The 26,763-nt window shown below is 40.9% G+C and overlaps 1 protein-coding gene across 1 annotated transcript in view; it reads right to left on the bottom strand.

Annotated features, from left to right (window-relative positions):
• LOC138286353 (uncharacterized) overlaps nt 1-26,763 on the bottom strand; it is a 1,286,679-nt gene that overhangs the window by 1,218,573 nt on the left and 41,343 nt on the right. Inside the window, exons 7-11 of the mRNA XM_069226509.1 lie at nt 24,970-25,118; nt 18,072-18,180; nt 8,541-8,662; nt 5,763-5,957; nt 3,051-3,282 (exon numbers count right to left, since the gene is read on the bottom strand). Coding sequence (XP_069082610.1) covers nt 3,051-3,282; nt 5,763-5,957; nt 8,541-8,662; nt 18,072-18,180; nt 24,970-25,118 — 807 coding nt within the window. The remainder of the gene's footprint in view (nt 1-3,050; nt 3,283-5,762; nt 5,958-8,540; nt 8,663-18,071; nt 18,181-24,969; nt 25,119-26,763) is intronic.

The raw sequence follows: 26,763 nt of genomic DNA, 5'->3' as shown, positions 1-26,763 counted from the left end.
ACTGTAATTACCTTCATAGAATAGGTGAGAAGAACTAGCCCCCTGGAAGATAATGCAACTGCTTCTGTAAGTAGTAAGGGTGAGGTGGTGAAAATAGGAGCTATGTCGCTGGGTGGGCTATATAGGAGGAGGAATGAACAGAGGGCAACTCAAAGGAACACCAGAACATCCCTTTCATTGATGTGGAGATCCCACTTGGGTGACTGAGGAACAATTTTCTCAGTCTAATCCTCCTGCTTCTGTAGAGCTTTGCCCCCTGCTTTTGTCATGTTGACTTCATTCAGTTTCCTCATCCATGTACCAAAATCCCCCTCCATGCCATCCCAGTATATCCATATTCCTCTTCCCATCAATTCAATCCATGGATTCAGTATCCATGTCCTTCTATTCTTGTATCTAACTTCTCCTTCCTCTACAATCATGTGACCCTTATTTTCTCTTCCTCCCAACATTTGTTGCACAATGATCATTTGGTCATTATAGCAGTTTCGGTTTACTGTCCATTGACACTTATCCAAAAGCATGTCTCCTATCATGGCAAATTACATTTCTGCTTCATGCCCCACCTAGCATTTCAGAGTGTCTGTCCCGTCTCCCCTTCATCTCCACCCATGCCTGTCCAAAATCCCAGCCTCTCCAGCAATCTGTGTAGTAATCTGCCTTGTCAGCTCTTCACATAGAAGTGTAGCTCCAGCGCCCAACTGTGACTTCCAGCAGAGAAATAGCTGTTATCACATCTACTTTAGAAATTGCTGTCAAATTGAATTAGCCAAATCCCTTGTATGTACAATGTAAAATGACTCATAAGTAACAAGATCCCATTGTATTTATTGACACTGTACATGTATCTATAATTAATTATAATAATTGGTGTTTCATTCAGAGCATTACCAAAGACGGTATAAACCCACACTATAGTGCAATACTGCCAGTGGTATGTGTAGGATTGTGCAACCAGAATCAGTCCAGCAGCTGAACAAAATGTTTAAAGGCAAAATGTACTGCCAGCAGTAAACAAGCACTGGCAACGCCAGTAGCTCTGGCTACTATTTTGAGTCCTCACTCAACACTTTAGAAGCCTGCAGCAGTTAAAATAAGATTGCTTTCTGTACACAATGCATTTGTAAGATACAAAAATGTAAAAATACAATGCACAATGATTCAGTGTAACTCTGAGATGTAATATAGTCCAACGTGCAGAGCAAGAGAAGCAGTTCATACGAGGTGGAATGATGCAACAAACAGACAGTAGCATCTGGTGAGAAAGTAGCAATTCTCTGGGTGGAGCCAAAACCCACTCAATATATATTGAATTGTCAGAAATAGAGAGACCTATCAAGCCAGACCTAAACGCAACAGAAAGTATTGGAGCTGCATAGAATGGGCCGTGAAGTACAAATCATTATTCCGTCATTACCAAATTTGGTGACAACACTTACCTTATGTTTCAAGTTTCAATAGCTCATTATTGTGTTTGCCATGATGTGAAGCTGAACTTGCAGTTAGAACCAATTACCATCATATTAGAATGTTACTCTCTAGGTAATTACAATACCCTCTGAGTATTTTCAGCAGAGCAGCATCAATTCAATTATTCTAGGTAGTACATTTACCGCAGACAGTAGCCAAGGCATCCTATTTGACCAGTGACAGTATTCACCGCTTGCCTTGGGTAATATTGTAATATTGCACTACCAAAAACAGTTTTCAAATACTGCCCAAGTTATTCATATTGCACATTTAATAACGATACCCCTGCTCTCAGATGCTTCCAGATGCTTAATTTGCTTGTGGAAGAAATCTGAATTTTTGGGCACTCATATCATAATATCACTAAGTAGGGTGCATGCTTTGCATTTATACAGAAGGGCTAGGGCACTCCTTTCTAAAATCTGTACCACACTATATGAGTTCTATAGTTATTCATTCATTTAATCAAGTGCACATTAACAGAGGCACTGCAACACTTTGCTCAAGGTAATGGATGAATATACGAAAACAGCAACACAAATAATATACTGTAACAATATCTCTGCTAAATAAATTTCTTCTTAAATCAGGTGTGCCACTTGTGCTAAGTTACATGCACTCACTATTGATTTCCTTAAACATATAAATCAGATTTGTGCAGTATTAATTTGTGGACGGACAACACTTGACAGATTTTTTGGATAACCACTGACTATGTATATCGCTCAGATCTGAATACACTATTTGTAAATATATTTCATTTAGATGTCCTATTCCACTTCTTAATGGACCACCATTGGAAATCATAGGATCACACTGATCCAATGTAATAGGTGGCACAGTTTAAAAACAATGAATTGTTTTTCATACTCTTAAGTGATGGTTGTCCCCTACAATTTGAGTGTGGTGTACAATTCATTATGCACATATCTCTATAAACATGTTTTTGAAAATGATACACATTCACTGCTTGTAAGTGTCTTTTGTGTTCCAACACACCTGGTTATTTTCTTTTTCAACATCACTTGATTAGTTTATTTTTCTGTACATTGTTTTTAAGAAATTTCATAACACGATATTTCCCCTTTTTTATTGTTTTTCACACAATAACAAATTATAAATTGAACACCAAAGGAAGAAAGAATGGGTGCAATCATGAGGGTGATGCACTGGAAAGTTTGCGCTAAGCTGATACTAACTGCACTGTTACAAGCACTGCTCAAAGTGAAAAATAATGAAAATCTGGGTGAAACACAAAAACATTTATAATTGTGGGAAGTAATACTATAGGAGTTTTCTTTTACGTACTCTTGTAGACCTTTGTGAATCGGCCCAAAATGTCCATCTACCTAGTAGTAACATTTCAAAGAATGCACAGTTCTTTGCATTTGCACTAATTACATCTGAATATACCTGGAACATTCCCATTTTATTTCCATTATAGATGTTTTATAGAAAATTCTCAAAAGCATGCATTAGTACTACAGAAGTACCACTTTATATACTCCAAGTGCCTTTATGAATCGGCCCCAGTGAGCTTAATGTGTGAAACAGTATCAAGCATGAAGATGAACACTTACTTTGATTACTATTCTGAAGTCAAAAAAGGCTTTCTCAAAAGGATTGTTTCTGTCGATGATGAAGATGTCTGACGCCTGGCTGATGAAAGTCTCTTTCGTTCTACTGTATGTGTCCCAAATTTCCTCCACTCTTGCATCCAAGCTGGGGCTCCCTGCACCCCCGATCTTCACTACTGTCTCCAAAACCTGAAAGTGTTTCATGGTCTCCAAGAGATCAAGAACATCATTGCACCTGATGAACAATGTGCAACATAAAAATACAGTTTGTAAGACACTTTATCCAGTAGCAGGATGAGTAAGTGCTAAATGGGTGCAAATAACTGTTTAACAAATGTCTATTCCCAGTACTAATACAATCCATACTTACAGAGCCATAGCATATCATAGATGGAGACAACACAACACTATGTTGTGGGTGAAATGGCCTCAGCCATTTTCTGCTTCCAATTTCATATGCATGGAGGAATGGCACCAGCCTGTGTCTCGCCAAAGCTTGTTGACAATTGAACGGATTAGGTATTGAAGGGCAAACTGCACTTGCTCAGTTTTTCTCAGATGAAATTACTACCATCATGTATTTAGTGTTAAATGTCCATGCAAAAAATTGCATATGGGGTAATAACATAAGAAAAATGGTGCAAAAATGTTTTTGTCAATTCCCCATAACCAACCACTCAGGTCATTATGGGGTAGAAAACACACCCACTACTCAGCACAAGATTTATTGCACCAGAGTATTTTTGAACCTGTTATTAACTCTGGTTCTAAATTACCTCCGTAATTATTGACATGCTGTTAAATATTTTTTGGGGGAAAGCACAAGAATTTGAGACTAGTACCTATTTTACAAAGTCAATTAATGCGAAATTCTGCAGATAATTTAAAACTGTGCATAAAGTACCATAAACATTCATAAACTCTGTCCCAATTACCAGTACTAATGTCATTTACACTGAAATCTCTCTGCGCGACTGGTCTGCTGGCCCATTGGACTAGTGCATCCGCTGCAGTGATATCTGCTTGCCCCCAGGGTCATAGTTTCAGTTCCCAGCAGACAAGCTCAGGCGTCATCCTTACAAAATCCATCAAATGAGTTCAATTGTGCTTGGGAGCCGTAAACATGTTATATGGCAGCAAGAGACACTTTGGGTTGAAAGTCTACTTTACAATTAAACATGTTTGATTTGAAATTGTGCACAAAGCATCCTTCAGGATTTATTTTTTCTGAAGAAAAATAACACATTTGGCAGTTAATTGGATTAAAAGATGAATAAGATATTTAAAAAAACTCTGCAGCCTCGCAACCAGTGATCGTTAATGTTTCAGTTCACTGAAAAATTGTTTGGTGGAGGGGGTACCTAGGGCTTGTAAGTTAAGTGTTCCTCATGGACATATGCATTGATTGTGCCCCTATGAGTGTGACAAAGTAAAGCATGACTCCCAGTCTGCTACTGCAGACTGATTGAGTGTTTTTTAAACTGCTAACTCGACTTTGCCATTTCAACCCTTGGCAAAGCCTAACCCTTCATTACTATTATTTGTCATCACCCCAAGACAGCCCTAACATGTTCTAAAGGCAGGGTTCCTTTTATGAGGCTTTTGTTACATACCTCAACCAAAATATACTATATAAAAACATTACAACAATCAAGCAAAAACAAAACTGGAAAATGTATTTTGTCTGTTTTGTGTTTCCAAGGGTAGATGTATGTATGTATGTAGGTATGTGTTGTTTATATAACGCAAACATAGCCACAAGGCAATGGAGTCAACAAAGTATTTCTTGAACAGTTAATGGCAGACAGCAATGTCCTAACTATTGTTCAATGTAAATATTTGAAGGGGTTTTTGGTCTTCATCCATTGGTCTGTTTAACTGTCATTCATATTTTGCTTCCTCCCACATCATAGCACAACGGATCAGCCCTCTTCGGCCAGAGGTCCGCCTGCACTCTGAGTGACGGCATTTTGCCTGCTAGTGTGCAAATCTGCCTACAAACAAATGACTGGTGGTAGGCCAATAGTTTACCCTCACAATGTCTTTTATTTGAATTTTTTATCCTTTTTTATTTTGTAAGTCAACCTTGAGTATTTAAACTATGTCATTTTGTAACAGTTGTTCAAACCCAATAGTACTTTTTTTTTTTACACCAATAACAATCATATTTTCCTGTGGTGTGCATTAAAAAAAAGAAGGGTTGCTGTACCTGTTCTAAAAAAATAATTAACCATTGCATCACATTGTCAAGGTAAGATTTATCAGCTCCACCAATGCTTGTTTCAATTCTAGATGTATTTAATGAAGCTTGTGGTCAATTTGGAGAAAACCGCTTAAACCTAGATGTGCTATTTGAAGCCTACAGTCAACTTGGAGAAAAACACTTCTATGCAGTTTAGCTAATGGCCATTTGAAGGATTTATGGATCTTGAGAACAGACAATGGGAACAGGCAACACTTTCATTATAAAAAATAGGAGAAATGTTCAATGGGTACCAAATAAGTACTGTACATACATAACCATTTTACATCTTCATTTCAAATTAAAAATATGTTATGACAAATGAATCCATATCATAGCATGGAACAGAGAGCAATTAAATTCTTGCTTGGTGTCTATGCTCCAATGTGCACGGACAATACTGCTACTATAAGTTACATGTGTTTAAATGTCCCTAGCAATAAAGCTAAAGGTAAATATATCGATCTACCTACCTTTCCATGAACATGTTCATATTCTGGAAGCACTTTGCACTGTGTGGTGGCCAAGGAGAATCTAACCATTCGTCTTCATTGTCCTTCTCTTTCCCTCGTTTCTTTTTATTGGGGGGCCATTCACGCCATGTAAATTTTGCAGCCAAGGGTCCGTACATTTTCACATTCCATAAGGAATCAGTGGGTTTCTTGGCGCTATTAAAAAACATAAAGAACATGATCAAAATGAGACCCTCCCAAAGTCACTGTCCATGCAAAGATGTTCTGAATGAGATTATTCACATAGTATGTGTCAAACAGGGTTCTGATTGAAGAAGGTCAAATGACAGGTCAGGTTAAACTCAGAACCCCAGGAAGGAAGATAACTGGGACAATGCAAGCACTGTGCCAGTTGATTGTACATTGCTAATCATTACTGATGGATTTCGTTGGTGCATCGAACTCCTCCTGGTAAAAAAAGGTTTTATAATCAGGTAGGGTAGTATTTTTTAGTTATCGTTCAAAGGCAAACCACCCCTTACACTTCCAGAGTGCTGTGCAACATAATCAATAAAAGTATTGTTAATGAACAAGTACAACGGCATTGAATTTCCATCCCTCTTTTCCCAGATCTAACATTCATGTTAGTGTAAGCTCGGTTGTGGTTTGGAAAAAGTGCGAAAGCTCTCATTGCTCCTATTGAATCTGAATTGCAAGGTTGGTGTATCTTATCAGTTTCCTAGGTATAGGCAGAGGAGAAGTTACCCTTAAACACTTAGGGCACGTATTCCACGTCATAGAGGCAGGCGATGAAAGGTCTAAGGCCATGTTGTGTAGAACAGGTCGGCAGCAATGTAACGTACTCAGGGGTGTCTATTAGACATGATACAGGGTTTAAATTATGAATAGGCCCACACTGACACCTAAGGATCTCTCTCGAAACCATAGGATTTGCTGAGGGAACTACCAACTGTAATACAGTCTGTTTTTGTTAGCAATTAATTTTATTTTTCATTTAATGGTTAGATACCCTTTGCCAACAGCATTACACCTTGTTGCTTTGCAAACATCAAGACTTGGGCAAATTCTTTTAATGGGGATTTCTAAGTAACTGGTATTAAGGAAAAGAAACATGGAATTTCAGTTCAAAGCCAATCTGACTCTTATTTTTTCATCACAGCTATAAGTTTGTCTTCTAAGTGCTTCAGACTTCTGTGTATTCAGGCACTTCAAGTGTACTTAATATATTGATGAGACACACTGGAAATTGATTGTTAGTCTAAGTTCAATTGGATTCGATTTCTTTGTTACAGTGTAATTACAAATATGTCTCCACAGTGCTTCGGCTATCTGTTTTGCATGCATCACAGATGCTTCTAACTTAAATGGACTTTTTGGCTTATTTTATATAGCTATTCAACCACTTTTTTTGGAAGAGATTAGCTTATTATTCTATTCAATCATAACAAATATTAATTAACAACCCTTAGTACAGAAGAAATAATTACTCACGGTTAACATCTGTTCACTACCAAGTGTATATTCATTACATTTGTAAACAATTATCCCAATTCACAGTGAAATCACAGCAATTTAAGCAGAAACAGGTATGTAAGATCCTATGTTTATAAGTAAAACTGTCAGCTCTGCCTCTTTCTGGATTGTGGGGGGTCCTCAGGCAGCCCTAAAGTGCTAGGCTACGCTGACTATATAGGGGAACATTTTCCTTCAGTATACCCCTATATTTAAAGAAAAAAATAATAAAACTGTGATTACACAGGAAGGCTGATAAACGTATGTTACTTCCATCTTTTTTATATTAGGCTTTTTAAGTATTTTTCCTACACGTTTTGTTTTTAAAAGAGCTGAGAAATACGACACATATTGACTTTTCATAGGATTCTTTTTAAGTGTTCCAGACCCAGCACATGGGTAGTACTAATGAACACTTCCCTTCAGGCACTGGCCAGATGTATGTCTAACTGTGCCTCTGGTCCAAACCTCTTTCAGAAACAACAGCTTGGCAATGGCATGCAATCACCCACACTTCAGCTGATCCAGATCTCAAATTTGAAACTAGCCAATGGTTGTCAGTGCCCACCATTGGTTAGTTTGGGGGTGGGGAGGCACCGCCACTTATGTTTGAGAGCCGGCACTTATTTTTCTACCTCAAGCATTTCCTGCGATTAAAAGACACATACGAAAGACGGAGGAAGAGAAAAATGAAAGAGGGTCACAAAGGGAGAAAGCAGAAAGAGTGAGCTGAAGGGGCAGGGAGTGGCTGTAAATGGATTAAAGAGGCGTGAGATGGCTTCAGGATTAGGCTGCCTCAGTATTTTGTGCTCGCACTTTTTATAGCAGCAGCCGCGTGTTTCAAAGGAGAGCTTTGGGCACCGGCACGTTTTTATTTACAAATTAAGCACTGTTCACAGGTAAGCTAAGCATGTTACTGACTTTCGCAGGCTAGCACCATTTTGGCAAATGTTTTGTAGCCTGCCTTCTGTGTAAACCCATGTAATATGGATAGTACCCCTGCATCTTTCACTAGTTCTGTGAGAGTGGGCACATTGATGTGCAGAGAATCTTTGATGCAATTGTTCCTTATGAGGGATTCTTAGGGTCTACACTGAACAGGCATTGGATGTTCATTTGTGGGACTGAACACATTTATAAAGACAAGTCTAATAAAAAATAAAATAAGTATTAGAAGTAAAATCTGAAATGTTCGAAAGAATCAAGTCAAGCTGAATGTATTTCAATTGATACATATTTTGGTATAAATAAAATATTTGTTCATACATATTGTTGGTGTTCTCCTCGTTCTTTTTGGAGTTGATTTCATCTGCCTTAACCTTTATGTCAAGGTAGGTTCCCCGGAATGTAGCACAGATTTTCAAGGCTTCCTTTAAAGATGCTTGTGCCTGCAGAGAAAAAATAATGAATACAAAAAATGCCCCAGAGGTGTTCACACCAGTAAGTTCAGGTCAGTGAATCAGTTTGAGCCAAAAAACAGATATCACGTTTTAAAAAACATCAGAAAATTAACTACAGTTTGATTGTCACATAAACAGGAACGTGTTACAGATCTATTAAACACTAACAGTGATAAATGTGCTAGAAGTAACTTTTATTTTTGTACCAGGACATGGGTTCAGTTGGTTTTTAAAGTGCTGCATATGTATGATTATCTTTATATAAACATATTGAATAGGCTATTTCTTACATCCAAATATCAGTCTCACACATATCCTCACATATTAACATCTTGCTAATGTTTGCAGGCTTACATTGTTTGGAATTTAGAAGACCATATTGTTCTATGATGTCACATGTGGGATCAAAATCTACAAGGCCTCATCAATACAACAGAAAATGGACCACTGCTATGTTTGTTACTGACAACGGCCATTATATATGTTGGCAATTCATCATGTACACCATATACGTGCTTTAAGTAGTTCATGGATGCAGCTGTGGCTTCACCTTCAGTGGGAAAGAATTCCCTGCATACCTTGGGAGACACAAGGATGAGTTGTTGTCAATTCACCCATGTAGTACTCATCATGGAGAGGCTGTGTATCTACAATCTTAACTTGCAGCTCTGTGCCTTAAACCCAAATGACAGTGTCTCCAGGATCTGTCAAATCTCCAAGTTGTCTTTGGTGCCTGTTTAAAAATCCTTGGAGCACAGAACTATGAAATTAGTTCTCATCAATGAGAAAAGTTACACACTTGCAGCCAGTGATTCTGCAGTGCTTACTAGAGGCTGTAAACACTAAAGAGTGCCACATATGACCATCATCTTGAAGTCGTGTTCACTATTACTCATGTCTTCTAAAATGTCAGACATTGTTTCTGTGATAATTATACTATTATTATTATTAAAATTCGAATAATAATTTGGTTGCTATCTTGCCCCTCGTGTTATCTTACCGGATGTGGTAATGACTGGAGGTGACTGATGATAAGATGCACTGGTATGATGCACAGACATGGCAGAACAATCTGAAGAGTCTATTAGGCTCTGACCTGCCCATGTGTTGGAAAGGTGGTCTCAAACACAAGATCTTGGAGGCAGTGTTGCATTTGTTTTGTCATAATCCCATCAGGAGCCTGACTACAGCAACGGCTACACAGCCTGCAGTTCATTGAGCAGGGTTATCTGGTTTGGAATGCCAAGCTTCCTTTTTGGCTGAGGATCACCAGACCTCTTGCATACTCACAAACATCAAAGGACTGAATTTCGAAGGACGGATGACTGGACCTTCCCGCACAGCAGACCACACAACATGATATTTGCCTCAAAAAGTCTAATCTCAATCGCTGAAAACAATAGGACTACATGACCTGATAAATGTAAGTGATTAACTCCACGAATAGCTCCACAACCACCATAGCAGCTAACTACCAAACCGGACAGGAAGTGTGCACACCACAGACTTAGCACTCTATTTATCTGGAAGGAAAGACAGTGTCATGGCGTCCTTATACAACGAATAACTGCCAGAAAAAAATGGTGTAATGTCTTGCCAACAAACATTTAAACAGCACAATTCATCTCTTCTTTCAGTTCATGGCATCGCATAAATCCCCCATGTTTATGTATCGTATAAGCCAATGTTATATGAGAAAACTAACTGCCTATCCACCTCAAGATAAACATACAATACATGACAATAATGTCACTCCATATATAAGAAACTGCACCATATATTTGTTTGAGAAGGCCATCACAACTGCATGATAAACAGGACTGTAACACTATAACTCTTATGCATTACCTAACTACTAATACTTAGCTGCCACAGAATAGCGTGCTATCTGTCTGCAAGGTGCTTCAGCACGGCGCTAGGCATCATAACCAATGTATATATACCAATACTTATGTGATCCATTTCTCACTCAACCTACCAGAAAAAATCCAAACAGCTGCTAACATCAACACAACTGTAATTTACAAAGACCATGAAAAAAATATTTACACAGTGACTGTTTCAGCAATAATCTGGATCCCTTATTTATCCAATTCTATTTATTTTGTCTGCCTCTCATTGAGGCTTAGGCCACACAGATAGTATCTGTTAGACCTAGCACCCTTGGTGTGGTCTCCCCTGTCTTTTTGCCTCTGCTTCCTGTGTTTTGACTGTGTGCTGGACTTTGTTTTTGCTGGTTTTGGTACTCTAGGCACTTTACCACTGCTGACCAGTGCTAAAGTGAAAGTGCTAAAGTGAAAGTGCTCTCTGTGTAAACTATATGTGCAATTGGCTTTTCCCTGATTGGCATATTTGATTTACTAGTAAGTCCCTAGTGAAGTGCAGTAGAGGTGCCCAGGTCCTGTAAATCAAACGCTACTAGTGGGCCTGCAGCACTGATTGTGCCATCCACGTGAGTAGCCCTGTAAACATGGCTCAGACCTGCCACTGCAGTGTGTGTGTGTGCAGTTTTAAACTGCCAATTCGACCTGGCAAGTGTACCCACTTGCCAAGTCCAAACCTTCCCTTTTTATGGGCGAGCTCAAAGCGTTTCGTCCCATTCTGTAATCGCTCTTTGAGCTTCCAACCACGCCCATGTCACGTCAGTCACTTGGTTCGTGGGCTTGCCTTTTAAAATCTGCTTGCTTATATTTGTGAAAGGCATGCATACGTCAAGCCTTTTCCGGTGTTTAACCCACCTACACAGCACCAGTAAACTACTAAAAACATACGAGGGTCGATGTTTTCAGCATGGTGTATGGACTACTTTATCTGTTTATTTTCCACGTAGCGCGATCGGGCTGCATTTTACATAGTGCGATCACGCTGCGTTGTTTTTCTTTACAACGCTAATAGCTCTAACTCGAGCAAATGCGAGACCCGTTGCATTGAAAATGCTTGTTATACCTGTAAGTCACCCCTAAGGTAGGCCCTAAGTAGCCCCATGGGCAGGGTGCAGTGTATGTTAAAGGTAGGACTTGGGCTGGTTTGTTTTTACATGTCCTAACAGTAAAATACTGCAAATTCGTTTTTCACTATTGCAAGGCCTATCTCTCTCATAGGTTAACATGGGGGCTGCCTTAACATAACTTTAAGTGTAGTTTCCTTTGGGAGCAGATAGAGATCTGGAGTTTAGTGTCTCTGAACTCACAATTTTAAAATACAACTTTTGGTAAAGTCGTTTTTTAGATTGTCAGTTTGAAAATGCCACTTTTAGAAAGTGGGCATGTTCTTGTTTAATCCATTCCGTGACTGCCTGCTTGTGTATTCCCTATCTGGGTCAGACTGACAGTTGGGCTGTTTTTGAATCTCCACTAGACAGTGACACAAAGGGAGCTGGGGTATAGCCTGCATATCCTGATGGGTCATCTGGGCTAAATTGGAGGGAGGAGCTGACACTTACACCTGAATGGGCTGTGCCTGCCTTCACACAATGCTGTCTCCAACCCCCAGGTGTGTGTCTGGGGCCAGGCCTGGGCAAGGCAGGATTTTGTCAACAACAGAGACTTTCCTTTGACGTTTGCCTACTTCAAAGGCAGAAAGGGGTGTAAGTAGGGGACCCAAAACCCCAGATTTTTAGATTACTTATGGAACCAAGAGGAACCTCTGCCAAAGAGAAGAGCTGGCAGAGAAGTATTGCTCCTTTGCCTGTGACTGCTTTGCTGGGTTGGCCTACAGTTGCTGCTTCTGCCTGAAAGAGGACAAAGACTGGACTTTGTGGTACATTCCTGCTTGTGAAGTGTCTCAAAGGGTTTGGACTGAGCTTGCCTCCTGTTTTGAAGTCTCAGGGCCAACAAAAACTTCCTCTGCCAGCACCTGGACTCTCTGCTGAGACTCCTTCCCTGCCAAGAGGTGCCCACTCCAGTGCCTGGGCCCTTGAAAGGTAAAGCTGGTGGAACCAAGGCGGAAATCAACGCACAGGAGCCATGCAGGGAAAAATTTGATGCACCCCCTGCAACGCGGCTGTAAAAACGACACACCACCTGCATCGTGGCTGAGAAATCAATGCACCAGCTGCATCCCGGCTGGGAAATCAACGCATCAGCTGCTTCGCGGCTGGAGAAACAACAAAACCCGCTTGCAGTTGCTGAAAGAGACCCAAACCCCACGCAGCGCGGTTCCTCATCACCATGCAGCCAGATTTTGCACGCATCGCCGCTGGACGACAAAATCGAAATGAACCTGCCCGGATATGAGGTGCCCATCTGGAAATCGACGCATCGTTCTCTTGCTGGAGAGCAAAACGATGCATCGCCTACCCGACCGGAGCAGAAACGACACACAACCTCACATGTGAGCATGGAATTGATGCATCGCAGACTTTTCCAATGCACGCTCGCCTGTGCGGCTTTATTTTTTACACAAACCAGGTACTTTGTGTAATATCAACACATCCATTGTTTTCTATAGAGTAAGACTCTTTTTACTTTAAAAAAATCATAACTTTACTTGTGTATGTTGGATTTTTGTCTTTTGGTCTTGTTTGATTTAGATAAATATTGGCTATTTTTCTAAACCTGTGTTGTGTCCATTTTTTAGTGTTTTCACTGTATTACTGTGTGTTTTGGTACAAATACTTTACACATTGCCTCGGAGATAAGCCTGACTGCTTGTGCTAAGCTACCAAGGGAGTGAGCAGGGGTTATCCTAGGTGCGTATCTCCACTGCCCTGACTAGAGTGAGTGTCCATGCTTGGGCAGAGTGCAAACCGATTGCCAACCAGAGACCTAATTTCTAACAGTATCATCTCATCATGGCGGAAGGAGTCAGTCTACGATGAATCATGCCACTAAGGTGGATGAGGCTTTCTCATTCATTATAAACAATAGTACATTTTCCTTGGTACTTGTCTAATCAACAAGGCCGGAGAATCCAGCACATTATTACATTCTTTGTGTGGTTTATCATGAAGAAAACAATCAGACTGAATTTATTTGAGGACCATTTCTCTGTTTCCATTATCTGGAGTCTAAAAATGTCCATAAAACATGTTACCAATAGTTAACACGTTCATTAGCTAATCAATCTCTCTCATAACAATATGGACATAACTGTAAGGATGAAAGGCAGATTGTTAGAGCTCATATGAAAACCTGGAAAAAAATGATCTCTCAAAAAGCCTTGGGGATGCTGGTAAACCTTAAAGATAATACCCTAAAGGTAGTACAGAACTCACAGAACAACAATCAAAAAAGCCAGTACATCTCTGAAGCCATATGCCCAATCAAAGAGGTCTTCAGTATTCACAGTAAATTCTCTGAGCTCCACCATAGCCTCAACAAGTGCAAAACAGGGTCAGGGATTCCGTAATCACAAAAACATGTCATCAATAATGCTGCTAACCTTGAATCGTATTTCTTCTGGAAAGCTAGCAATGACACCCTTAGACCAATTTTACTACCAAACCAGTCTAGCTGGAGTGAAAAACCCAAGCTGCGCTCATTTAACTCTCTATATCAAAAAGAAAACTATAATCTAATACATAAGGCATACGTATGGCAGACTCGTATTTAGATCCTTGTCCCCAAACAATTTCAAAAGAATTCTACTAGCATCCTTTGGTGCCGTACCAGCAAGAGAGATTATCAACTCCTCCCTCTTAACTAGTAAATATGCAAAGGAACTAAAACATCTTACATTAAGTCCATACTAAAGGAATAGGGACTGACTACGATGGCAACTACAGTCCTACAGCCAGGAGCATTTTTACATAAACTCATTGAAAAGGCAGCATTTTCCCAGATTTAATCTTTCATGGAGCAAACCAGTCTTCAGTCAGATACACAGAATGGATTCAGACTGGAAGAAGTACTCATTCAGCACTAATTGCTATCAGGGACAACCTCAAGGACTCTATCAACTAGAACGGGGTTGCTATCCATCTACTACTCGATCTCTTCTCTGCATTTAACATGGTGGTCCACCAAATTCTTGCCAGTGGCTAGAAGACTGTGGAATACAATGAGCACAGCTATGAGTTAGTTTAAATTTTACCTTGTAGCTATGTCTAAAATTGTCATGTCCCTCTATTCATTTCCTCTACCCACATTTGCCAAAAGCTTTCTCACAGAGATCAAAAATCACTCTCCTATATTTCAACTTTAACCTTGCTCCACATCCTGACCATGCAATTCCATTGAAGCTAACATGCTTTTATTATGCCAACAACATATAGATCATATTGAACCAGGAACAACTTCCTAAATTCAAGAACTCTATGCTTATGGAATGTCTCCTCACCTTTGAACAATGGATGCTCAAAATCGCTTCATATACAACTCCTCTAAAACTGAAATACCCACCTGTGGATCCTGGCAAAATCACATCCCTGCATCTTCTTAGCACCAGGAAATGGGTCAGCTGTCCAATACATCAACTGGACTGACGTGCCTTTGTGTGATCAAGGAATGCAACTTCTCTCTTCAATACCAAGTCAGCAAAGTGAAGAGACACTCATTTTACATTGATAGAATACTGTGGCATATTGAGTCCTACCTAGAGCTCTCAAAGAGCTCTCAAAAATATAGACATCACATCATGGCTAAATTATGCAAACAGATTTTATAGTGGACCCACCAGCTTCAAAGCTGGTGCCAAGCTACAAAGTATCCAGCCTACAGCAGTCAGACAAGTACTAAACCTTCAGGGACAGGGCCACATTGCCCCATCCCAAGAGTACTTCACTTGTTACCCATGGCAAAAGGAATATCCTTCAAAGCTGTCTGCATCACACACTGAGCAATCCACCCATAGGGACTTGCCAACCTACAACCAAATGAGAAATCTCAGATTACAATGGCCTAACTTCTAACATTCCCTACTTTAAAAAAATCCACAAGGGAGTTATCAGGTTTCAGTTGAGATATACATACTTTAAACATACTACAAAAGATAATAAGGTCCTTCCACAACCATTGAGACATCAGAACAGCAGTACAGCCTTGTCTCTCCTTAAACCATGACCAAGATAACTGATTTGTGTATACAGCCTATGAATGTATCCTGTCACTTGTTTCATTTTTCTCTATAAGCACAAGATGTGCTTGCTAGTATGGAGCACACTCTATGGGCTTCACAACACCAGTAGTCAACACTAGTAGACTACAGTTTAACCACCCCCTTCTCAGAAGCAAAGCTAAAAGCACTAGGCCTCAACGAGACGTAGGAAAGCACTGTGGCAATACCTCTTAATAAAACAAACCCCAATCCTCTAAAGCCTAAATCAGACCTTCAAATATCTTTAATGCAACCATGTCCAAAACATCAAGCCTACATTATCCACTGTTATTAAGCCTACCTGTATCATTTACTAGGATCATTTTAATATCTCACACTGATATTTACAATTTAAAGATACATATAATTGTATACTGCTCTTAATAGACATTGTTTGTATTAAACAGCAGTGATTACCACATTTCACACTCCGCCTGCTGAGTTTTCAACCCTTCTCGCCCACAGCTTTACATAGTTTGACCTGCTAAGCTTGCCTAATATTTTTCAGAGCACGTTAAACACCATAGCTGGTGAAAAAACACAATGTAATCAAAACTGGAAGTACAAATTTGGCCCATATGACAGAAACTCTGACAAGAATTGCATAGTCAAGGGAAATGCTGCAGGGGGCTTGCAACAATTGACAAACCTTGTTACACATCACTCTAGGTAGATAATCTGCTGTTATTTCTGCTTGGAGATCGAGCAGATATGTCAGGAGCCATGGAAATGCTGGCACAATTTAGCATATCATCAAGACTAACCATATGCTATGGGATATCCAGTACATACCTTATATGCCATCCTGACGGGGGATGATCACTGACAAACTTAAATAGAAACCGGTCACATGAAGCATGTGAGAGTCTGCATTTATACCACAGAGTAAGTCCTATTGGAAGGGAAAGTTAAACAAGTGACAGCCACCCTGAGAAGTAGTGTGAGGTTTTGGCAAACCATACCAGTGGTTGCTCTAGGCAAAATGTAGCACTACATAGGTTATTATATATATTCACATCTCTCCCTTTTTTAAAGTCTATTCCAATGACTAGACACACAATTCTGAGGCCTCGTTTGGGGAACCAACAGGCACAGAGTAGATCTGCCAAGTTAAGACTTCCAGTAGAAGGAGGGGTAGCAGCTGCTGACTTTGAGCTTTACTATCTTGCGCCTCATTTGAAGTGGGCCACTAGATGGAGAGCGCAGAGCTTCAGCCACAAAGATAGTAAAGGGAACACACATGCACATTCCTTACACCCCAGAACTCCCACTGGCAGGTCTGTTGACTCTAACACACTTGGGAAACTGGAGGGCTATCTTCAAATGGGCAGAACTTGGTCTGGATGTTGGGGCTTACATGAAAGGAGGACTTATGTTGATTTCAATTTCATTGACTTGCGGGAGTGGTAAAGCATCCCTAAGGGTCACTCTCTCCTCTATAGATCTATCACTTTACCAATGAGAAAACTGTGGACTTAGGCCCCGCAGAATCTCCAATACACCAAGAAATGAGGGCAATTTGCAATATCAGAGGTAGGAACAAAGCAGTTAGACTAATATACCAAGAACTAGTAACTCAAAAAATATATTTGCTGGACTTGTTCAGGAACAGTTGGGCAGAGGACATGAACAGAGCTAAGGAGTAATGAATCTAATCTCAGTGCTGACGCCAAATGCCCCAGGTGTATGGATGAAGTCTCAGATTTTAATCACATGGTATGAAGGTGCCCCCCATTGTAGAACCATTGCTTGCTTTGACTAAAACAGCGACAGATAGGGCCATAAAGATTATACAAGTAGTCTGCCTATTCGGACTTTAACCAAGATCAAAACACAACTTATTGAAAAGGACATTTACTGACTTATTCTTTATTTTTCCCAAATGAAAACTTGGAAAATGGAAAAAGGCCCTAGTTGGGGGGGGGGCTACATGGGTTTCACGGTATTCCTTGTAGGCTCTCTTGATGGAAGGATGTCTTTGTTTTGACCCTATGTGAGAAGTGTTTCCATGTTTTGAGTGAGGACCACCAAGGTGCGTCTATGGGACACAGAATTTAGGGGTGTGATGGATGAAGAAGTGCGAGAAATAGATGTGCTGTTTATGGTTTTCAGTAAGGTGGCAGCTTTGAGCAGCTCTGCAGGCCTTTTTATGGTATTTCTTACGAAATGTCGCACTGTGCTGGTTACTGCACTAGGATGTCCATGCTGAGATTTTTAGTTTATACTTTGGACAATTTGAAAGTGTGGGCTTGCAGGGAAGATGAAAAGAAAACAGATGTCTATTTTTTTATCACTCATTTGTTTCAAGGTAGGGCTGAACTGCAGAAAATACAAAAGGGAGAGCAAAGGTCATCTCTTTTACCATTGGCTCGGTTAGGACGTCTCCTCCAATAACGCTTTCTGCTACATGAACCACTTCGTTGGACATCAGCTTCAGAAGGTTCACAAACACTTTAGGCTCATGATAGTACCTGTGTGGAAAAGGTAAAAAAACATACTTTTGAATTATGCACCTTGCTTTCACTTTCACAAAAAAGTTTAAATAAAACCCTTTCCTCTGCTCCACTCAAAGAAGAGAGACGCTAGACTTGCTCTACTGACCGTAAATTAGAACCATTTCTAAATTAAAAGCTTTAATAATCAAAGTTTAATCAATTCATTTTTCTTCATTGAACATGTAAGCAGTGTTATGTTTCTCGACTGTTCTCGGTATCACATATTGTTAAATTGTGTGTAAAGTGGAATGTTTTCAAAAACATTTAATGCATTTTGCATTTACTGCTAGAGAAACATATTGAAATAATTTGAGATTAGACTGGGCGATCGTTGGAATAAATATTCAATAATTAAAGCATTTCAAATAATATGCTAAATAAAAAGATAGTTAAAGAGTAGGGATCAGAAATTATACTTTTTAAAGCCAGTTTTCTGCAAGGTGGCATATTTTCAATTTCCCCAAATTATGAAGTTCATCAGCTTTGCAAAACCTTGCCTTGGGGGTTTAATCACCATAAACAGTTTAAAGATAGAACTCTCTCGCAAAACAGGTATGTTTGGTGGGTTTGTTCTGTAACCTTTGCAGGATTTTTCACACACTGATTTTTAAAACTTCTCATCTCTACACCCCAGGATGGAGTAAATGACATTATCTTTTTTTAAACGTAAAATAACTAATATAAACTCTTCCAAGTATTTTGAAATTAATAAATTATGGAGAAGCCAAACAAGGCCCTTGTAAAATTTGAAAACGTGTGCTTGTCAAGAGAGGAGGCAGGCACAGTGGCCCATTGGTAAGGCAGCTGCCTTGTAATTTGGAGAAGCGGGTTTTACACTGGCTACTGATGTAACAGTGGAAAGGTAATGTTGGCTTTAGGAATCCGCCCAGCATTAAGTCCTTTTGGACAAAACTGTTGTGTACTATAGAGAGGAGTCTCCATACTGTGGTCTTTCAGGTACGGCAGAGCTCATTTCTAATAGTACAACTACATGTATAATAAAAGAGCGTAAATGTACATTTCTGCAGTCACAATGCAGTGCAGATAAGTCATGTATTCACCATAAAAAATATTCCTGCAACTGCTAACCCCTGTGTGTTATGTCCAAAGTGCTTTGTGGCATCTCCCACAAGCACTACTTCCTTTACACATGTAATAGAATAAATAAATAAAAATACATACATCCTAAAACCATAATATGGCCCTATCGGCGGTAGTACCATTAAGAGGCTAAGTAATGTAAACTCGGTGGGGTGGTAGTGCAGGGACCTCCGAGTGTAATTAAAAAGCACACAGAACTAATTACATGCACACGGCGGCGAACAGATTGACCATATTAGCATGTAATCGATTACAAAGCCCTTTGGGAAGATCGTATGAAATCAGGCTACTGCCTGGGGTGCTCGTTAGCAGCCCAGGCAGGCATCGGGTTTAAGTAATTACAAACCACTGTGTATTACGGTGAACCCACAACTGCTCATTCGTGTTATGACAAGCTGAGAAAAATGTCTAAGAATCCCGTTTTAAATGCCCACAGAATCTACATTATTGATATAGCAAAGGAAAACGTAATATCAGAATAAATTCTATATGTACAATTTTCAGTACTAGTGGTATAAGCCAGAAAGCCACAAAGGTGAGTATTCATTGCCATAAATCAGAAGCAACTAGTGCGTAGTTATGGTTACACGGAAAACCTGATGAGCCACGTTAAGTAAACTTTACACAAGTGCAGAACGTCAGAGGAGAGTGGAGGAGGTCAGTTTTACACCATCGGTCCGCTTGTGCAATACCAATGAAGCAAGCAAATGTTGCCCCAAAGGGTAAATGAAGGAAACAGATTGTGAAAACTTTGCAAAAAACATAAGACCGATTTTTTTTAATATAAATTGTTTTACATAAAAAGATTTTAATACGAAATCCCAATACATAATTAATATTTCTAAAAATAAAAAACACAAACGTTGTCCTATTTTTACATTGGAAAAGCTGAGAAAATATTTTTTCCCAATTTTCCATGACATGAACACAGCATAAAGGGTACAAAGTTAAACAGCTGCCTTTTCCCCGGGAGAACGTTTTTGAGGAAGAGTGTTTCCTTCATTTCCCAAATAGAAAAAATCATGCAAAGATGGATTGCATCCATTCATTAAATGTAATTCATTAAATTAGGCTTAGGCAATATATCCGGATAAAGAAGTGTATAAAATGCTAAAGTGGTGCACAAGCAAGGTGCACAAGATGTATAGTAACAGATGTGGATTTGTACCACATGGTTTGGGAGTGCCCTGACCTCCTTCAGCTTTGGGGAATGATCTTCGGATACATTGCGATGCCAAAGGGCCATCACATTCTTAAAACGCTAGTCTATAGTTTGCCAGGCCTTTTCACTAGGCCCAAAGCGAAAGCAATAACATCTAAATGTATAAACTTGGCATTAATACTTGCCCGTCACCTACTTGTGATCCCTGGGAAAGACCCTGAAGCCCAGCCCTTCAGCGATGGAGTTCTGCGGTTTCGAAGTGTGTGGACTGTGAGGAGGCGGCCCTACAGAAGGAGGCTTTGAGCGACCTGAGAACCTTAGAACCAATATCGCGTATCTGTCCTACGATGGACTGCCCAGGAAGAATTGTCTTCCCTCTGGGGACTGAATGGGGATAGTGAAGACAAAATAGGATCCCTCGTGGACGGAAATTAATCCCTGCTCCATCCGCCTGGGATCCGTTTTGCTGATATCTTCCCTATGGGGTAGATTTCCTACACAGGCAGAGAGGCCACAGATCCCACCTCCCTTGCTGGAAACTATCCCGCACAGTACTAGACACCGTAGCAGGCAACACTTAGTTTCCGATTAATTACTTTCCTTTCTCAATTATGTTTTTTTTTTTTTATTGTTACTGCATTGTATACATTTGCAACTGTGAGTATGCATGCAGTTGAACATGTGTCCCATTGACTTTGCCTACCCATACACCACCCTAATTGGAATGACCCATCTTGACTGTGAGTATGTATGAAGCTTGATATGTGCTCCATTGACTGTGCCTACCCCTACACTATCCTAATTGGATTCACCCATCTTTGTATTATTCTGGAGCTGATTGGCTGGCAAAATGCTTAAACCTTTCAGAGTGGCACTGCTGTAAAATGTTCCTAGAAAGTGGAAATGGAGGCATGACTACATGTTGTAACGGTTATAATCACTGTAACTCTTTTGTACAATAATACAATTAAATTGCAAAAAAAATGCTAAAGTCGTGCCAATGGATGCTAACACCGATGGAGATGATTCTGGAAGAGATACTGATGGTGGTTGATTACCTTTCTGTAGAAGGCACCACTCTGCCATTCCCTATCAATGCCGGTGTTCTGGCATCACTACTAGAATTATTGACTACCAGTGGTAAAAAATATATACCATAGGCTGGCAACTCATTCTCTGCTTTTCAACACCTAAAACAGTGGAGTAAGTTTACTACCGGAAGTGAATCTTTACCCCAGGTAAACGACAATCCAGAAATAACAGCAGTGGAATTTGAAGAGGCAGTGATGAGAGCTCAGACAAAAAAATTGCAGTGCATTACCTGAATGAGTAGTGACAATATTTAGGGCAATACTACAAAGGACCAACACAGACATCATCTTATTTTCATTGCTCAGTATCGCCATTTTTAAATGGCATGCAATCATCCAGAAGTGGTTTTGTGCCAGTAAATGCTATATTCTGCTCCTAAAACAGGCGTTATGTTGCTGCCAATAGTATTGTCCATATACCACAAAGATGCCCACTCTTTCCAGGATGAGGCCTTAAAGTCTAATATGGAGAAGGATTATTTGACTTAGCTGTAACCCTAATAAATGTATGTGTGGGGCTATTGGAACCCTGTCCTTGAGTTTGGTCTGTATTGCATTGGGCGGAAGCCAAGTTAAGCTTTTAGGAGCATCATTAGATTGAAAAGACGTGGTGGTTTCATATTTCAAACCATATTATGAAAATATATGCTTTTGACTGATTTCTTTCCGATAGGGCCTTGCTGTAGGAAATGTAGCATTGATGTAGAAGTTAAGTTTCATATGTGGGTTGTGGTACAACTAAGTAAGTGTGGCTTCAAAGACACATTTGTGTCTTGGCTGGCTGCAGTTTAAGACAATAAAAAGACACAAGTGCACGGACGTTAAAAATAAACTACTGCGGTACAATAGCTGTCACCAGCAAGTGTGCTGGTGCTGGATGACAGTGGAAAATTGTAAATATTCAAGGAAGATATCGCCCTACAGTGAACAGCTATCATTTGCTATTTTTCATTGTGTAAGTAAAGTGATTTTTTTTTCTATCAGAAGACCTGAATGCGAATAAAAGTCTATTTTCACATTTTCGCTCGGAAAAATAATAGAAAATTGATTAAAAGCTCTTTTCTTCTCTTTAACAAAAATACATTTTTGTCAACTAAATTGGTAAAAGTGACATTTAAAAATCATACTTTATGCTGCCTGAAGGACTAACTGGGGAAAACTTCTTCTGCTTGCTTTACTTCCTCCAGAGGCAGTAATTAGTATTCTAATTAGGTGTGAAGTAGTGTGCTGCCAGGAAATAACACACCAACTTATAAATGCAGGAAGATCGTTGTGGGCACACACTGAGCTGCTGAGTTGGGCTGAACTATTTGTAATGTGACAGAAACCCCAGCCATCACAAAGGAGTAGGCCAACAGCATTCTTTTTCACTTGAAGATGCCAAAAAGAGGTCCAGTTACAGAACACTTTTCATTCAGAGGTGTATCAGACATGTGCATCTGCACACAGGAGGAGCCACAGCTATTCCCAGACCAGTAGGAGTGGCAGCTCCTCATTTCCATAGTGTGGCATCTGGGAGAGGACTCATATCTTCTGGGAGAGAAGCCTGGCTTCTGCCAATTTGGATACATCCCACTGAGAAGGTTCACGGTTAGGTGAGAAAGGAATTGGCGCACAAGAGGGTTTGAGATTCAGCTGGAATTCTAGGGATTTGGCTTAGTCTCCAGTCACTGGAAAGTGCACTGGTAAGAGGTAATGCAACTCACCAAATGATCCTCAAAACATGCTTGGACGTGAAAGAAAACGTGTGTGGGAAGTTGAATGTTGATTGATACGCTAGCCAAAAAGCCTGAAGGATTCCTTCTCTCCGCTTAAGCCCAGAAACAGAAACTACTCTCCATAAGTCTGCTAGCTGGCCTCATGTTGAGTGCCTCAGGCACATAAAAGAGTGAAGAAGGGCTCACTACTGTGAGGAATCACCATCTGCCGGTTGGGAGTGAACTGCATTGAAGATTACGGCCCAGGGAGTAGTAGAAGAGAGCAGGAGAGACTTTCACAACATCAACAACTATTGGAATTTTTAAATTTTTCTGATCTCCCTTAAGACAGGAACAAAGCACCAAGAGCTCCCCAACAAAAGTGCATCCTTACCTGCTAAGGATTGCTTGTTTAGGTGGCTCAGGGCTTTTTTCCATCTGAAATTACTGTGCAACCACCACGAAGACATATCTGACTCCATGGAGCCTTAGTCAGCTAAAATGCCCTATTTTGCTCTGTATATGAAACCTGAGAACCAGAAAAACAACTATGTCTGGACTGAGCATTTGGAACTGGTGTAAGGCTCTGAAATGAGCCCAGAGGCAAGCCGACTATATAATTTAGCCTTGTACCGCTCAAATCTCGTGGTGCCACAGTTGAAGGCTAAATTCATGAGCTCAATAACAGCATATCTGATTTTGAACAGTCCTCTGTGGCTTCAGCATCCTACCTTGCACTACTGGAAGAAACAGATAACCAAAAAGGGAACAAAATACCAAGGTAAACATTTTGTGTCACCCACAAGGCTTACCCAACCCCCGTCCATCACAGTCGGCCTATCGCAGCTAGGTCACAGTCAATCGTGAACATTGACTGACTAGAGCCTTGCCATTTCTTGAAGCTATTACCTTAAAAATGTTTAAATGTCTCTGGTTCCTTTAACCTGTTTTAACCATTTTTGTTTCATTCGGCTTATTACATGTTCCTTGATTTTCTTAAATTGGTTTGGGAATGTTATTGTCTTTAACTTTAGTGTTGTTTAACCATAATGCTCTTTGGTACTACTTGAACCTGTTAAGCATGTCTCTAGAGAAATGACTGCTTCTTGTGCCATAGCTACCTGTGGTTGGGCAGAATTTTCTCCTTTTTTGTTGTTGTGCCCGAACAAGACTTTGTTTTATTAGGCTCCTAGGGTCACCTAATAAAACACAGTTTAATGTCAGTGCTTAATTTGTAAATATAGAGGTGCCGGTGCTCAAAGCCCTTCTCTTAAACACGTGTCTGCTGTAATTAAATCTACCAGCACTGAATACTGAGGCAGCGTAATCCTGAAGCCATCTCGGGCCTCTTCAATCAATTTACGGCCACCCCTGCCCCTTCAGCTCATCCTGCAACTTTCTACTTTCTCCCATTATGACGCTTTTTAGTTTTTCCTTCTTCCGTCTTTCTCGTATGTGTCTTTTGTTCGCAGCAAATGCTTGAGGCATAAGATTAAACCCCGGCCCTCACAAATAAGTGCCGGTGCTCAGCACCGGAAACAAGCACAAATTAAGCACTGTTTAATGTATTAACCCACATTCCCACACAGACCTACAAAGTGTATTCAGCAGACAAATTAAAACATCATATCAGGCAAGAAACTGTTAATACCGACAAAAACATTTTACAATGCTTGCCACCCACAGCTGGCAAGAACTAATGCAGCATTCCTACCTGGAATGTGTCCAGACCAACAGTAAAGTGTGCAACATTGGCAAAAAATGTGTTTGTTTCTTTCCATTAGATTTTTCTGACTTCAGTAGATCATAATAGACGACCAATGTCCCCAGATATGTGTTATTTTCTTCTGCAGCAGCGAGTGCCTAATTAAAAAGAAACAGATTTAGCAAGGCATTGCTCATTTTTTCCTTCACTCGCTATATTTCAATTTTGAAAACCAAGCTGAGAAAATGGACAACATGCTGCGAATTTATCGGAAAATAACAAAATATATCCCACAAACTGAATAACCCAGTCCATGACATTATTCAATGCAGATAGAGCTAGCAACAAAAATGCCTGAACAAACTTATATTGAGAGAGAGGATAAAGGAGTGAGGGGGCTGTGATGCGTGGAGGAAGAGAGAGAAAGAGAGAGAGCAAGGAGGGACAGAGAGAAGCTGTGGACAGGGAGAGTCGGTGATGAATGGGGAGAGTATGAAGGAGAGACAGGGAAAGCCCGTGATGGATGGAGAGAGAGGGTGAAGGAGGGATGGGGAGCGCCTGTGGTGAATTGAGAGGTAGAAGCAATAGAAGACAGGGAGAGCCTGGGATGGATGGAGAGAGAGGGTGAAGGGGGGATGGGGAGCGCCTATGGTGAATTTGGAGGTAGAAGCAATAGGAGACAGGGAGAGCCTGGGATGGATGGAGAGCGAGGGTGAAGGATGGATGGAGAGCGAGGGTGAAGGAGGGATGGGGAGCGCCTGTTGTGAATTGAGAGGTAGAAGCAATAGGAGACAGGGAGAGCCTGGGATGGACTGACAGCGAGGATGAAGGATGGACACGGGGAGCCTGTGATGATGAAGAGAGGCGATTAATTTGGAACAGGGAGAGCATGTGCTGGATGGAGAGAGAGGAAAAGGTAGGGTCAGGGAGAGCCTGTGATAGAGGGAAAGAAAGGAAAAAGGAGGAACAGGGAGAACCGGTGATGGATGGAGAGAGAGGGTGAAGAAGGGACAGGGAGAGCCTGCGATGGATGGAAAGAGAGGAAAAAGGTGGGAACAGGGAGAACCGGTGATGGACGGAGAGAGACGGTGAAGGAGGGAGAGCCTGCGATGGATGGAGAGAGAGAGAGGGTGAAGGAGGGACACGGAGAGCCTGCGATGGATGGAGAGAGAGGGTGAAGGAGGGACAGGGAGAGCCTGCGATGGATGGAAAGAGAGGAAAAAGGAGGGAACAGGGAGAACCGGTGATGGACGGAGAGAGACGGTGACGGAAGGAGAGCCTGCGATGTATGGAGAGAGAGAGGGTGAAGGAGGGACACGGAGAGCCTGCGATGGATGGAGAGAGAGGGTGAAGGAGGGACAAGGAGAGCCTGCGATGGATGGAGAGAGAGGTGAAGGAGGGACAGGGAGAGCCTGCGATGGATGGAGAGAATGAAGAGGGACAGGGAGAGCCTGTGATGTATGGAGAGAATGAAGGAGGGACAGGGAGAGCCTGGGATGGACTGACAGCGAGGATGAAGGATGGACAAGGTGAGCCTGTGATGAGGGAGAGAGGCGATGAATTTGGGACAGGGAGAGCATGTGCTGGATGGAGAGAGGGGAAAAGGTACGGTCAGGGAGAGCCTGCGATGGATGGAAAGAGAGGGTGAAGGAGGGACAGGGAGAGCTTGCGATGGATGCAGAGAGAGGGTGAAGGAGGGTCAGGGAGAGCCTTTGATGGATGGAGAGAATGAAGGAGGGACAGCCTGTGGTGGATTGAGAGAGAGAGAAGGAATAAGAGACTGGGAACGACTGTGAAGGATTG

Source organism: Pleurodeles waltl, chromosome 3_2, assembly GCF_031143425.1.
Source record: "Pleurodeles waltl isolate 20211129_DDA chromosome 3_2, aPleWal1.hap1.20221129, whole genome shotgun sequence".
NCBI classification, from domain to species: domain Eukaryota; kingdom Metazoa; phylum Chordata; class Amphibia; order Caudata; family Salamandridae; genus Pleurodeles; species Pleurodeles waltl.
This window is presented reverse-complemented; position numbering and strand designations above follow the sequence as displayed.